The sequence below is a fragment of the Pipistrellus kuhlii genome, unplaced genomic scaffold, assembly GCF_014108245.1.
Source record: "Pipistrellus kuhlii isolate mPipKuh1 unplaced genomic scaffold, mPipKuh1.p scaffold_m20_p_4, whole genome shotgun sequence".
NCBI lineage: Eukaryota > Metazoa > Chordata > Mammalia > Chiroptera > Vespertilionidae > Pipistrellus > Pipistrellus kuhlii.
In genome coordinates, this window is record NW_023425540.1 from 40,367,890 (window position 1) to 40,384,557 (window position 16,668).

General features: G+C 36.1%; 1 protein-coding gene across 2 annotated transcripts in view; it reads left to right on the plus strand.

Annotated features, from left to right (window-relative positions):
* XRCC4 (X-ray repair cross complementing 4) overlaps positions 1–16,668 on the plus strand; it is a 159,568-nt gene that overhangs the window by 44,016 nt on the left and 98,884 nt on the right. For both annotated transcript variants that reach the window (XM_036409234.2, XM_036409237.2), the window contains exon 4: positions 13,886–14,052. In XM_036409234.2, the coding sequence (XP_036265127.1) occupies positions 13,886–14,052 (167 nt within the window). The remainder of the gene's footprint in view (positions 1–13,885; positions 14,053–16,668) is intronic.

The window sequence follows — 16,668 nt, forward strand, 5'->3', positions numbered from 1 at the left end:
ATGTTTTGGGGTATATAGGTTTAAAAAAGATTAAACGTAGGCCATTCTTATGGAATTATAAGTATTTCTACCAACACTGGCTGACCACTTTGGAGTACTCCCATTTTGCTATTTTAGCTCTTTTTTCTCTGGCTTTACATAGGCAATAAAAACTGTAACATTCATGTCTGTTTACATATTAATTTTACTCATTAGTTAAATACTTCCTGGAAATTGGAAGTTTAAAGATAGAAGAGTAAATAGAACTAGATACTATAGCTGACAAGTCAGTTGTGAATGAAATATGTTCAGTGCAAAAAACCTATTAATTATTTAATTTTGAAATGGTTAGAAGGGCCAGTTGTGAAGAACATAACATTTCATTTGGAAATGAGGTCTTCATTATTTATTTATAGATATATTCTTCAGGGAATGTAACCTGTCTTTTTGTGTTTTGAATGACAAACAGTTGAAAATTTAAGAAATTCATCAAGCAATTCTCCTATGAATACTACCCTGTTTCCCTGAAAATAAGACAGTGTCTTATATTAATTTTTGCTCCCAAAGATGCGCTAGCTCTTATTTTCAGAGGATGTCTTATTTTTTCATGAAGAAGAATACGGTACACATTTATTGTTAAATGAAAATAAAGGACATTTATTACCTGTATACGGTACGGTAGTACAGTAGTTGTCAACACAAACCAGACAAACTGTGAATCCTACAGTATCAATAATTTACTCATTTATTCAATGACTATCATGTCACCATCTTCTGGAACATCATAATAACAATCCAATTCCTGAATTTCCTGGTGAATTTCTTGTGACTCCATTTCTTTCAGAATCAGTGGACCAAATCTCTCATGTTTAGCCTGGGGAGCCTTATTTTCAGGGGGATGCCTTATATTTCACTCAGAAGGAAACCTATAAGTAGGTCTTATTTTCGGAGGATGTATTATTTTCGGGGAAACATGGTAGACTGGTCCCTATGAGATTTTCTCAAGTGCTTTGTCTGGGCTAGTTCTCAACTTAAGTGATGGGGCTTTCGTTGCATTCCTGGGAAGATTCACCATTTAATAGACTTCATTTTAAGGAAATGTTTGGTATGTTGTGATTTATGTAGTTCTTATGGCCATAACCTCTACACCATTCTTATTTTTTCCCTTTACTCATATTTTTTTTGTCTCCACTGCTATATTTATTCTTATTTTAATGTGATTCATTATTTGTATAAGAAGCAAAAAGCCTTTTATGTAATGATCCATATAGTATAATATATGTGAGTCTTAGAGATAGATTTCAGGTTTCCAGAAGACCTAAATGCTAGTAATAGTAATTTTTATAGCGTATTACATTTATTTGTTTGTTTGTTTGTTTGTTTGTTTTGAGGGGGATGACATTGTTTAATAAAATTATCTAGGTTTTAAGTATACAATTCAATAATACATCATCCATATATTGAATTGTGTGTTTACCACCCAAAATCAAATCTTTCTGTCATTATATATTTGATCCCCTTTATCTTTTATTACCGTTCTCTCCCCGCTCCCTCTGATAACCACCATATGTTATCTGTGCTTATTAGTTTTTATTTGTCTTGTTTATTCATTTTCAGTTTTACATCCCACGTATGGTTCTTCACTTTTTCTATCTCACGTATTTTGCTTAGCATATTAGGTGTTCTCAAGATCCATCCATATTGTCACAAATGGTAGTCTTTCATATTGTTATGGCTGAGTAGTATTCCATTGTATATGTAACACATCTTCTTTGTCTAATCTTCTATTGCAGGATACTTTAGTTCTTTGTATGTGTTGGTAACCATGAATAATGCTGAAATGAACATAGAGATATAGATATCTTTATGATAATAGGTTTTCAATATTTTCAGGTACATAGTACCCAGGAGCTGGATCATATGGTAACTCTCCTCTTAGTTTTTTTTTTTTATAATCCTCCATAATAGCTGTAGCAGTTTACATTCCCAACAAAATATATGAAGTATTTAATACACACACATTCAGCAACAAAAATAAAATCTAAATAAAAAAATGGGCAGAGGACCTGAACAGGCACTTCTAGTATTGCTCTTAAATTACACTTACAATGTTTTTTATAGGTCTTTTTTTTTTTTTTTTTTTTTTTTTTTTATTTAATAAAGTAAGAGCGTTTTTAAAAAATATTTGGAACAACTTATACTTAGGAATACTCATACGTTTTTATTTTGATGCACAGAACACAAATATAGACGAGAAGGGGATTACAGCAGGATTATGAAAGGTTTATCAGGTATACATAATACTATTAAATTTTGAGTATATATTATGAAATTATGTCATTACTATAGAATGCAATTATGTAATTATGAGTTTGTGTGTCATCTGAAACAAATTAACAAATATGATTACAGTTGTATTTTTGCTTGTAACAAATTACATGTCATATAGTTGAGTAAATAATAGTTATATAATAGACACTTCAGTCCTAGTTACTACATATGTCTTCACTTTATGTGTTTTATGTAATAGCTCATTTCTGGCTGAGCTTTGTGCTCTTATTTTTGTTTCCTTTTGCTTCATTTTTCTAAACATTGTGGGTTTTTTATAATATGCATATAAGAATTTTTGAAAACACTAGCTGTATTAGTCTAGTATGTTAGTATTATTAATAGGCTTTAGTGTACTTAGAAAAACAATAAAACTAAATGATAAAATAAAAATTTTCTGTGAAGAATAACACTGAAAACCCATGACTTTCAGGATATCCTCGGTATTCAAGAGTTTTACATTATTGTGCTGTCCAAATTTGTGACATAATTTTTTTTGCTAGGCACAAATTTAAGTTCTGGATATCACAAAAGATCTTCTGTGGGAGTTAAGACACTTAACAGAGAGAGAAAAACTGATAAATTGATATCTCAAAACAACTTTTTTTTTTTGCTATCTACTGTGTTATATGCAAATACTATTATGAAGTAATAAAACTATTTCTTTGTGAAAATAGTTATCTACAAGAAAACAAAAATATGTCAGGGATGACCTAGCATTAAGAAACAACATATGAAATATAAAAACTTTAAAAATTAAGCAAATGAAGCACTATCCTGTGAATGACATTTATTAACTAAGATGTAGTTATTCTTTAAAAGGTGATAGTTTTTCTCCAGCATTAAAATATCAAAATATTCTAAATGATATAATTTAAAAATGTATACACCACCACCTCCATGAAGATACAGAATCTTAACATGTGCCCCCATCTAGTTCATCCTCATTCCCTGTAGGTAGCCACACTTCTAGTTTCTCTCATGATAGACTAGTTTGGCCTCCCCCAGTATTAATATCTCCAACCGGAGCAGTATATATATATATATATATATATATATATATATATATATATATATATATATATGTATTTAAAGGGAAGCATTTTTGTTCTATTCAGAATATATGCTGATTGGACAACAAAGAATACCTTCTTAAAACTATTCATCTGAGGACAATTCTAAATTTTAAGTTCTATTCTTTCAGAGATTGATTTTTTTAAAATTTTTTATTATTCCTCGATTGGGAATAAACTTTTACTTTTGTTGCACTCGTTAGGGAGAGTTGCAAGGTGACAGAGAAAGATGAAACACAAAGCAAGTGCTGTGCTTACTGACAAAAATGAACTAAAGAGACACTTTAGATCATGGGCTGCTTGTCTCCTTCAAGAGAAAAGGACCAGGCCAATCTGGGCTCTCCTTTTATTAAGTTAGAACAGCTGGAGTTTGACATTTTTCTTCTCTAAATCTAAAGACTAGATCATGTTCGTATTGGGTTTACTTGTCTTTTACACATTTGGTCTCCTGTATTCTTTTGGCTTGGGATGTTGGTTAGTGTGTAGTATGAATTTGAGGGAAAAAAATTCTTCTCATTTTAGAATGGAATATTTAAAATAAACAGGCTGTGTTTATTACTGTGGAAACCAGACAGTAAACAGAAGGATTTTAAAAGACTAAGTCATTGAATGCCAACAGGACTCTATTAATACTATTATTCTTTCATAAGTTTTATTTCTGCCATAATTATTGAAATGCTTTTTGAAGCAATTATATATATATATATATATATATATATATATATATATTAATTTTTTGCCATGCAAACATTTTTTTTATTTATTCTTTCAGTGGAGAAACCTTGAAGTCATAATTTTGTATAGCAATTATGATGGCTAGAACCTTCTGAAGTTGTTAAACTCTCAGGAATTACCGTATTTTTCGGACCATAAAACGCACCGGACCATAAGACGCACCAGTTTTTAGAGAAGGGAAATGAAGAAAAAAAGATTCTGAAACAAATAGTGTCCTAAAATATTTTATGTGCATTAAAACCCAACATCACAGTCATAAACACATGTAATCAACCCTGTAAAGTAAACAGCAGCATTTAGAACCATTTTAGAGCCGGGCAAGCACACAGAGACCACACAGAGCCGGGCAAGTAAAAAAACTTTTTTTTTAAAGTATATGTGTAGGCTATATTTGGACCATAAGACGCAGGGACTTTTTCCCCCACTTTTGGGGGGGAAAAAGTGCATCTTATGGTCCGAAAAATACGGTACCTGATGGCATTTTTCATGTTTGTTATAGTGACCTTGTACTTTGTGAGTTTGCTGTATCCATCTGCTTTCTTCTGTAGACTTCATGGAAGTGCATTCTGAAGACCTGTCCAATTCCTTGGTATATAACTTAAAATCCTAATATATAAAAAGTCAGGGGCCATCATGCCTGAAACAACCAGACAGATGACTGGACAGCAGGCTGTATGGGGCAACAAGGCCATCAGGGGTGTTAGTGAGGGACAAGCAAACGAGTAAACAGCAGGCTGCATGGGGTGATCAGGCCAGCAGGGAGGTTAGTGAGGGACTACCAAATGATTGAACAGCAGGCTGTGTGGGGTGACCAGGGTGGCAGGGTTAGCAGTGAGGGGCAACCTGGCTAGCGGGAGAGGGGAGAGAAGGGCAGTTGAGGGCACCCAGGCCGGCAGGCAGGTGAGCAGTTAGGAGTCAGTGGTCCCGAATTGTGAGAGGGATGTCCAACTGCCAATTTAGGCCCAATCCAGCAGTTTGAGATTCCTCCAGGGTTCCCAGATTGGCTGGGCTGCGGGGACTCCCCCTCCCGTGCATGAATTTCATGCATTGAGCCTCTAGCTCTATATAACACAGGAAGTATTTTTCTTTCTAGTGCACCGCTTTGTGCCTGATATGATAATTGGGTAAATTTGGTGAAACCGAAGTTGCTAGGAAGTAAATTCAGCTTGCCTCTCATGTGGTAGTTCCTCCAGTCTTATCTTGAAGCAATCCCCATTGTTTAATTAAAAAACAACAACTTTACTTCCTAATTATCAACTGTATAATTTTCTGTCATTGCACAACAAATGGTTACAAACTTAGCAGCTTAAAGCACCAACCATTATCTCACGGTCTCTATAGGTCAGAAGTCTAGCCATGTCATAACTGGGTTCTCTGCTCAGGATCTTATGAGGCTCAAATCAAAGTGTCAGCAGGACTGCATTCTCATCTGGTGCTCAGTTTCTTCTTCCCAGCTCACGTGTTTGTTGGCAGCCTTGATTTCCCCCTGGCTGTTAGCCACGAGTGGTTCTCTGCTCCTAGTGAACATTTCCTCTATTTTCAAATCCAGCAGCAGAGAATTGCCTTCAAGTTGAATTTCTGTTCTTCACGAAGGTCCATTTTAAGGGCTCAATTGATATGATCAGATCCAGCCAATATAATCTTTTCTTTGTATAGTCTAATGTGCCATGCAACCTTATCTAATCACATGAGTATCTCATTAAATCCTCAAGTTTTACCCACATATGAAAGGTGAGGATTATATAGGCATTTACACCAGAGTATGTAAATCTCTCTTAATATATTGTAACAATGATAGTAAGTGCCAAAGCATTTCTGGCAGTTGAACCTACATCTTTGCTCTGACCTTTTGAGTCATTCAAAGAAAGATTAGCCTTTAAAAATATTATTAAATATTCATTTTGCATCTGGCATTGTTTCTCTGTGAATACAACTTTTTATATAACTGTGTATCTCAGTGTACTAGTATTCTGTATTTTCAAAGTGCTACCACTATTCCTTCACTTTAGTTTTAGGGATTCATCCCTTAGTACCCCTTCAAATGAACTGGGATTACTACATTGTCAAAATACAATAACTGCTATACCATTTGGACATTTTTTTGGCAATGGGTAAGAGTTCTCATTTGATTGCTTCAATAAGAAAGTTTGCAGAAGTGAAGTTCTAATATGCCAAAACAGTTGATTTTTTTTTTTTTTTTTGGACTGCACCGAAACTGAGCTTCTGGTTTTAATATTTGCTAACAGCAAGGTGCTAGTCTATGTAACAGGAATTATTTACATAGTTACCACAAAACACTTGGTATTTCATCTATAAATGACATTATTTCATTAAAAACAGTAATTTTAGTCCCTAACTATTTTACTGGGTTTTTTTTTTTTCTGGCTACATTTACACTTTGAGCTTTTAAATGTTAAAAATTTATGGTTTGATATTATAGCTTGCATTGATTTTTCTGAAATTAATCTATTAACATTGTAGGTCTTATAAAATACTATTACTCTTGTATTTATGTAAAGCATATATTCTGATACATCTTTCTATAACATAGAAGTTTCAACATACAAAACTAAAGAAAGGATATTTAATTGAATTTGAAGTTTTCATGTAGGATTCTACAGAAAATTTTTTACTACATTTCACATGTTTCTTATACAATTAAAAATTTTAATGTATTTTTAGAGAGAGAGAAAGAGAAACACTGATTGGCTGCTTCCTTCATTCCCCCCCACTTGGGATTGGTCCCGCAAGCTGGCATGTGACCAGTGACCTCTCAGTGCATGGGAAGATGTCCAGCCAACTGAGCTACACTAACCAGGGCTCCTTATACTATTTCAGTCTTAGATACAGAGTTCAAACTCTGAATTTATTTCTATTAGTCCCACAGAGACTTCTGTATTAACTGACAATATCTAAAACATAGCAATACTCATTAACCATTACTTATTATTAGAAGAGTGTTATAGCTAGTGGCCCAGTGCACGAAATTCATGCATGCGTGTGTGTGTGTGTGGGGGGGGGTGTTCCTCACCCCCCTGCACTGTCAGACATCCCTCTCACAACCCAGGACTGCAGGCTCCACCTGCTCACCTGCCTGCCCGGTTGCCCCTAAGCATTCTGCCTGCTGGCCTGCTCATCCACAAATGCCACCCCCCCACTAGCCTGATCACTCCCAACTACCCCCCATGCCAGCCTGATCACCCCCAACTGCCCCTCTCCACTGGCCTGCTCTCACTTTCCCTCCCCACTGGCCTGCTCACTCCAAACTCCCCCCCCCCCTTGCTGGCCTGATCACCTCCAACTGACCCCACTGATGGGCTGCTTACCCCTAAATGGCCCCCCTGCTGGTCTGCTTACCCCCAACGGCCCTGCCATCCCATCCTGGCCTGATTACCCCCTGGTGACTCAAGGTCCCAGCCCATCTTTTTTCCTTTTTCCTTTTCTTTTTTTCAGTGCCTCCTTGAGCAGAGGCCAGGGCTAACTGGAAGCAAGTATCTAAAATTTATTTATCTTCTATAATTGAAACTGTGTAGCCTTGAGCAGAGGCCAGGGCTGGCCAGGGTGAGTGGGAAGCTTGGCTTCCTCCATTGCCAGGGCAACCCAAGCCTCCTGCTTGCTCCAGCTCCATAGCTGGCTGCCATCTTGGTTGGGTTAATTTTTATACTTGCTCCTGATTGGCTGGTGGGCATGGCTTGTGGGTGTAGTGGAGTGATGTTAATTTGCATGTTTCTCTTTTATTAGTGTAGATTTGGTTTATTTCCTTACTTTGGTGGAACATATTTTCTGAATATGTCTTCATTATTTTGAATTTGTTAATTAACTGACTTCTAATATCTACTAGTAGAATAGCTATAGAAATCCAGTGCCATCCTGATTCCTGATCATTCATATGTAACATATTTTATTGTTCTGGAATCTTTTAGGATTCTCTTTTTGTCCGAAATGTTCTAAAATTTAATGCTAGTATGTCTTGATATGAGTCCTTTTTTAATCCAGTGTACTGGTACATTTTAGTAGACCCTTTCTATTTATTAATTTAAATCTTTTAATTCATGCGTTTCTTCTAATACTTTTAATATTCATTCTTCATTTTGTTTAATTATTTTTGTCTAATTCTATCCTGGGAATTGTAACTGATCCTATACTGTACTGATTTTTTATTTTTTTTCTCCTATTTTCAAACTATTTAGTGTGTGTGTATAGCCCAGAATTCCATCTTTGCATACCTTTCATGTCAGCAAGTGTGGTTTCTACTTGTTGTACATGAGCTTTACAATTGGGGAGTGAAATGTGAGAAACAGTCATGTAAATATGGATCTCAACCTCTTTTGAGGACTCTCCAATTGCTGCCTTCTCTCAGTCATTTTCCAGTTCCTTGAATAGATTTTTGTTTTTAGGTTTTTGTGTTTTCTGGGTTTTTCTTTCTGGTTCATTGTTTGTAATTATTATCTCCAGCAGGGTTAGTCTAGTGCAGCTTACTGTGCTATTAGTACCTGAACTGAAACTATCCTATTGTTAATATTTAATTACTTTTTTCTTTGCAAGAAAATTCAATTAAATGCATAGTTAGCATTCATTGTATTTGCCAATTCCTCTTAATCTCATCAAAATTAGATGCTAAATTTTATAGCTTATAAATAGTTTTTCTATGTAATTATGCATCTAAAAACCACCTTAAAATTTTTAAATTTTTTTATAACAATAATTTGTTTTTTATCTTTCTCTGAGTAACTAAGGGAATGAATCAAAGTAAATACAATATTATCAGTTTTTGTGTGTAAATATTTTGGATAGAAATTTTTGTTTCCTAGAGATCTGCCATTAAATTATAAAATTATAAATAAAGAGTTTTGGATTCTTATTAAATACTTTTGAAGGACAATATATGGCAGAATAATTTTTAATATTTAGTTTTAAAAGATAGTTATTAAGCTTTAAAAACTTAAAAATAAATTTACAAGCTATATAATAAATGAGCATTTTTGTCTTGATTTCATATTTTCTCATTTTATTTAAATTGAGGATTTAAAGATACTTTGTATTTCTATGACTTTTAAAGGATCACTAGTGTTGAGTTTATTGGTTTATGATAACTGATTTTAAGGACAATAGAGTTATAGTTAATGCAAGTTTTTATAAAAAATTTTGTTCAAAATGTTTCTAATATCAACATAATGTCTTTTAATTTGACCAGTTACTATAAGAAAGCCTTCTAGTTGATTCTGAATTTATATATAGTATAATTTCTTATTGTTAATTAAAACTCCCAATTAGACTAAGATAAATATAGATTTCACTATATGACTTATTACCTGTATTTTAACATACTAATGGAGTGAACATTTATAGTCATTCTAAGTAAAAGTAACTTCTTTTATTCCCTAACCACATAGACTTGGATTTTTGTTCTCAAGGATTCTCTGACTTCCACCAATGATTTTTTACAATTATAAAGACTGAAATAAGATTTCTTAGATGATACTTAATATATTAAAGCATATAGCATGGTCTTGAAATGCTAATAATTTGAAGCACTATAATTAGAGCTCAGCACATTTTTTACTACCTTTAGATTACTGCATTTTGATTTTAAGAACCTACAGGATCTAAAATATGCAGAGTCTCCTTTTTATTTTTTAATTTTTATAATATATTTTATTGATTTTTTACAGAGAGGAAGGAAGAGGGATAGAGAAACATCGATGAGAGAGAAACATCGACCAGCTGCCTCCTGCACACCCCCTACCTGGGATATGCCCACAACCAATGTGTATGCCCTTGAATGGAATCGAACCTGGGATCTTTCAGTCCCCGCAGACCGATGCTCTATTCACTGAACCAAACCAGTTTTGGCAAGAGCCTCCTTTTTAAAAAGAATATATATTTTGATTAACTTCAGAGAGGTAGGGAGAGAGAGAGGGAGATAGAAACATAAATGATGAGACAGGATTATTGATCAGCTACCTGCTGCATGCCCCCCTACTGGGGATTAAGCCCACAAATTGAGCATGTGCCCTTGACTGGAATTGACCAGGACCCTTCAGTCCATTGACTGAAGCTTTATCCACTGAGATAAACCAGCCAGGGCTCCAGAGCCTTCTTGATCATGCAATCTGGGAGGTTTAAGCATTTTTTCTTTTTTGAGCTGTAAGAAAGTTGGACAGGAAAATGGTTGGAAAAGTAATATTAGTAGTCTCAAAATATTGATCTCTTGCCTCTTTAGTTCTTATCAATATTTTTTTCTCAATTCTAGCTACCTTGGAGGATAAATATGACCAGTTGTCAACTTAGATATGTTACTGCTTTAGAAGTTTCATTTGTAATTTTTTTTTTTTTTTTGGTTTAAATCTAAAGTAAACATTTGAGCCTTTCACTAATACAAAGAGTTCATGATAAAAAGGTCTTAGTGAAGATAGAGTTGATTCAAAATACTTAACAGTTGATGATTAATATAACAAGGCCAAAGTAATACTGTTTACTCTCCTATTTATTACTTAGCATGACTATTTCCTATATTACTAGAATTTTACAACTATGAATATGCAATTATGTATTTGTCTAGTGTAACTTACCATGATTAACAACATTTAAAAAGTTAATTGTTCTCAACTTTTTAACACAGAAAAATAAAGACAGCTTAAATTTTAGATTATAAACTGATTGAGATGCTCAGTATAAATCTATGTACATTGAATTCTTCAAAAGATCCTTGGAACTAACTACAAAAAGAAACATATCTTTGCCCATGCTTCTAAGGAAGAAATATGCTTTTAAAATGTCTTTAATTTGTGGTTTCTGATTCTGGTGTACCATTTGAAGCCCAGATTTTATATTAAAGATTATTTTGAAATGACAGAATTAATAAATAAAGAACAGTCATGCTAATAGCCTTACTTGTCAAACAAAAAGCTAAAGAATTTAAAATTGACCCAAACCTTACAATATAGCTTTTGTGCAAATTTGCTAGTTCCAAAAACAATACTTTCCTCCATTGCCACTTTTCATTTGAGTGGCAGGATAAGGATGGGCTGAATATAGATTTAGAGCACAGAAATACTTTTTGCCTCTGAATTTATTCAGATGAATATGAAGTCCTCACCAAAATTCAGTGTGTATGGGCAGGTGGAGTCTTGCATCTGTAATGTTGTGGGCAGGCTGGAACAGCAGCTATGAAAGTGGAAGGGTGCTTCCTTCTCGGTTCTGACCCGTGTCTTTATAAGCAAAATGGTCCAGTAGAGTTACTCTCTCAGATTGAACAGAATTTTTCAAAAAAATAATTGTAATCTACATGATAAAAGGCCACGGCCTATCAACGACCTAAACAACCAGATGGACGACTGGTCACCAGGAAGTGCACGGAGCACCTCTTGGTCCCTCCCCTGCAGTTCACAGGCTTCTATCACAGCAAGGCTGACAGCCTGTGAGCAGGTGGTATGGTGGGGGTGGGGGTTGGGCAGGGCGAGGCAGGCACAACAAGGTCATTAGCCTCCAGGGCAGAGGACTGACAACTTTGCTGCTGTCACAGGCTGCATATCAGGCCTGGAAAGAGAGGCAGGGCCTGATCTGCAGTCACTGTGGCTACTGGCAAAACCCAGAGAGAAAGGCTGAGAGAGAGAGGCGGGGCCTGATCTGCAGTTGCTGAGGCTGCTGTTGAGGCCTGGAGAGAGAAAGAGAGAGATGCACAAGGCTTGATCAGCAGCTGCCACGGAGACTATGGATCAGGCCCAGAGATAGGCTCGGAGACACTAATTGGCATAAAAACTGACCAGTCAGAACCAAATTGGGTGAAATGCGAGGAGCCAATGGTTGCCTAGGGGGTGGAGCTTTTGATACTGACTGGCATAGAAACCGGCCAATCAGGACCTAATCTGGATGAACTGGGAAGGCAGAACCTAAGGTGAGGCCTGAGGAGTGGTTTTAAGGGCAATAGCTATTTGGTGTAATGTGTGCAAAAGTGGTTCACTTTTTTAATGACCAATTTGGTAGTATAGTGCATATGGCTGGCTATCAGTCCAGATATAGGGATTATTTATTTTTGTCTGTCAAGAGCATCTTCTGAAAAATGCTCCCCTCCCCCCATTTAAGAAATCCTATCCTATAATATATAATCACTAATAAAAGAGAAACATGCAAATTGACCTTCACTCCACTACACCCACCAGCCAGTCAGGAGCAAGAATGAAAATTAAAAGATGGCGGTGGCCATGGAGCTGAAGTGAGCAGGAGGTTTGGGTTGCCTCTGGTGATGGAGGAAGCCACGCTTCCCACCCACCCTGGCCATCCCTGGTCTCCACTCAAGGCTACAAAGTTTCAATTATAGAAGGTAAATAAATCCCAGATACCTGCTTCCAGCCAGCCCTGGTCTCCACTCAAGGAGGCTCTGAAAAAAAAAAAAAAAAAAAAAAAGGGGAAGGAAAAAAGAGGGGCTGAGAGCATGGGTCGCCAGGGCGTGTTTGTAGCCTGAAAACAGCCCTCAGCCCCTCACCCAGGCTGGCTACACTCCCATGGCCCAATCCCTGTAAACAGGCAGTCGAACATCCCTTGAGGGGTCCCAGATTGGAGAGGGTGCAGGCTTGGCTGAGGGACACTCCCCCTTTCCCCCCAATGCATGAATTTCGTGTACTAGGCCTCTGGTCTATACTAAAAAAGGGTAACATGCTAATTAGATCTGTTCAATCCACCATCTTCCAGACGTCCGACTTCCTTACAGACAAAGCCATGTTGGGAGACGAGGCAAAAGCAGTTAGAGGCAATCAGGCTGGCAGAGGAGGGCAATTGAGGGTTAGATCAAGCTGGAAGGATGTTAGGGGCAATCAGGCTGGCAGGGGAGGGAAGTTGGATGCAAGATCAGGGCAGCAGAGGTAGGTGGATAAGCTCTGAGGGCTATTGGAGCTGGCAGCCACCGCTCACATTCACTGATGGTGCTGAGTGATGGGGTTGGTGCTGGGCACTGGCAGTGGGTTCTGAGTGGTGGCTTCAGTGCCAATAGTGGGTGTAAGCTGGGTTGGTGCCAGCAGCAGGTGCAAGCACCAGGAGGGACCATGGCACACTGTAGCAAAGAATTTTCAGTAACCACCAGAGGTTTGCCCCGATGAGAGTGTCCCACTTTGGTCTGGTGCCCCCACTTACCTGCTCCACTATCCCACCATGGCCAACACTGCCATGTTTGGCCCATGCCTCCTGGTTGTCAGCACACATCATAGCAACCAGTTGTTCGGTTGTTCTGCAGTTTGGTCTACTTGCATATTAGCCTGTTATTATATAGGATAGTGGTAAATCATTGCTTTTGTTACTGTGTGGTATCCCCAGATTTATCAGTTTCCTAAAACCCTACACTTCTTTTAGCTATTACTAAAATTTTCTTTCTTCAGAAATAGCTTATGTCCATTATTCAATTTTACCTTCAATATTAACAGAAATTAGCATTAAGAATCCTCATGTGTAATTTCTTATCTTAATCTCAGCAGAATGATTTAAATAAGGTTATAGCAAACATAATATCCTCATATGGCATTTATGTTGTTCTCTGCTAGGAGATGGGAGAGTGAATTACAACTTACAAAAATTATTCTTAGTTTATATGTTGCTTTATGTGGTAAAGTTTAATAAGGAAGAAGAAAGTTGTCCAGTTTTTTGTTCGTTATATATCTGGTAAATGTGCTGTATTTGAATCAAACTTTTTCCTGTTAGAAAAAAACTATGTGTATTTAAAACTATGCTGCTCAATTTTATATTCTTCTAAAGCTAATCATATTTTTCTTTCTTCCTAGTTCAGACTTGGTTCCTTCAACTTAGAGAAAGTCACAAGCCCAGGTGAGGTCATTAGAAAACTTATTTGTGACTGCCTGGACACTATTGTAGAAAACCAAGCCAAAAATGAGCACCTGCAGAAAGAAAATGAAAGGCTTCTGAGAGATTGGAATGATGTTCAAGAAAGGTGGGTGTATAATGTATTATAAAAACACTAAGTTCTCTTTAGATCATGTAGTGTTGAAGATTTGTTAATGTGTAACATAGACTAGCATATATTTTAAATGTCATTAATTATACCTTTACTTATTGTAATTAAACCAAATTATTGGTCACTATTGTACATTATAGTAATGAATGAACACTTTTAGGTCATTAGTATTTGGTTGCACCAGCAAACTTATCTATAATAAGGAATAATTGGACAATGAGAATCAGAATCAATTAATATTAATCAAAATTTAGGAAGGTGATATTTCTAAGGATTTCTTTAGCTCAAATTACAGGATTAAAAGTGAATAAAAAGAGACATGAAACATAAATAAGGAATGATTTATTTCTTACTTGGAATCTTTATATGAATGGCAACTATTTCAAATGATGTGTGTCTTGGCTCCTGATAGAAATTTATTTTTCCTGATTGATTGAAAATTCATACCACCAGCATTTTTAAAAGACCAGGTAATTGTGACTACTGGAAAAGACATTTGAAAGCCTTTTATTTTCCACATTTTACCTCTCTTTTTTTAAAAGATGAAGAGGAAAGTCCCTTCTTTTCTTTATGAATTTTTTCAACTATGGCATAATCTAGGCTGGCCTAGGATTTAACCTGTGTTATTCTCTTGTATAAAAGATGTTTGAAGAAAATAAAATGTATATTGTGAATACTCTAGTTCTATAGACATATATAGTATAATATGCATATGTTTGTGCATATATATATATATATATATATATTATAACATCTCAATTATGTGGAATGTACATAATAATGATAATTATTATTACCTCCAGTGGGTACAATAGATTTTTAAAATTTTTTATTCAAACCAGTGATAGCTCTAAAACATAAGAACACATTCTATTTAGGATCATATTCTTTTTAGGGGAATCATTGACTTTGGTTTTATGGACTTCAATAAGAATATATGTATGGGGGAATACATGAAGAATAAATGAAGGATGTTATCAATATACTAGAGGCTGGGTGCATGAAAATTCATGCACTGGAGGGGGAGTCCATGCCTTCTCTCACAGTCCGGGAGCCCTCAGGGGCAGGAGGTGACACCCCATCAGACCTCTGCTGCTGCCACTACCAGCAGTAGAAGCCTTGGCTGGCCCTGGTTACCTGAGCCTTGAGTGGCCCTGGACAGCTGGGCAGCCGCCATCTGGGATTTGTCTGTAACTTGGGCTGGCCTGGGAAGCTGGGGGGCTGAGAGGACTGGGAAACTCGGGAGGCAGGCTGCCACCCAGGAGAGGCTGAGGGGACTGGGCCCAGTCATCTTGTGGCTGTGGATGCCGCCATCTTTGGGGGCATGGCAGTCAATTAGCATATTCCCTCCTTATTGTCTGTGGGTGCTGCCATGTTTGCAATGGTGTGAGGGTCAATTAGTATATTCCCTTTTTATTAGATAGGATGTATATAAAAATGAGGTTGACTAAAATTATTTGTATTTCTTATTTTTCTCTCTTCTTTACACTTTATTTTTATTTTTTAAATTTCTTTAGTGATTAAGGTGTTACATATGTGTCCTTATTATCATTTTTATTAATTAATGCAAGACATAAAAATTAAGTTTCTAATACCTAGGTTATATTTGGCTCTCAGTTATTAAGGAAGTAGTTTGGTTAGTTCTGAATTAATTTTTATCTCCAATCATATAAAAATAATAAAACCAAATAAAATATGTATAAATACTAGGAAAACATATGAAAAATAAGTTATTATTTCTCTTTAACTTCTATTTTATTCATGTTTGAATTGATATCAAATATCTCTGTTAAAATGCATGTTTTGGGGTCTACTGATATATGAAATAAATCAAATTAAAGCAGATGTACTGTGTTCAAGGTAAGCCATTATATTTAAAACTCAAAATACCCTCAAGTTGATAGAAAATTTGATCCACAAATTGCCCAGAAAAATGCAGACTGGGTCTTTGGTACTTGAACAAATTGCTTTAAAATGTCTGCCAGAGGTTGAAAGAGGTATTATCTCATCAGTATTCAACGCCACTGCCATAGAATGGAAAGCAGCAGGGAACAAAGATGAGAAAATGTTCCCTGTGCTGTACATATAATATGTGGTCCACAGATGCTTGATTCACTATATCTGAGCTATGCAGAAAGTTCCTTTGTGGTATTGTGGTAAAAGGTTTTCTATTTGATCAAGCATAGCCATGCATCTTATCACCTGCCTTATTATGTGCCGGCTATTATGTTTTTGTAAATATTGGGACAGACATCTTCAGAGGCTGGAGATGTGTGCTGTTGGGGTGACCCTTCAAACTGAGAGGAAAGAGAGACCACTCTAGGTTCATTATATACTAATCAGGTATTAGATTAGTAGCTTATCTGCTGTTCTCCAAATTTTCAATTTCAATGGAGAAAGGAGGTCTTTTTAGGAGCTATAACTGTATCTTGGCCATGGCCAAGCAGTACTTTCTTAGTGTTCCCTCTCAACATTCTTAGAATACTGGAAAATGAGCCACAGAGTTGCAGTTCCAGCTTCCATGAGGTAAGTAGTATTGTTCTAGGGATATGACAAGACCTTGGTTTCTGTTTCCTGGAAGGAAAGTTTTTA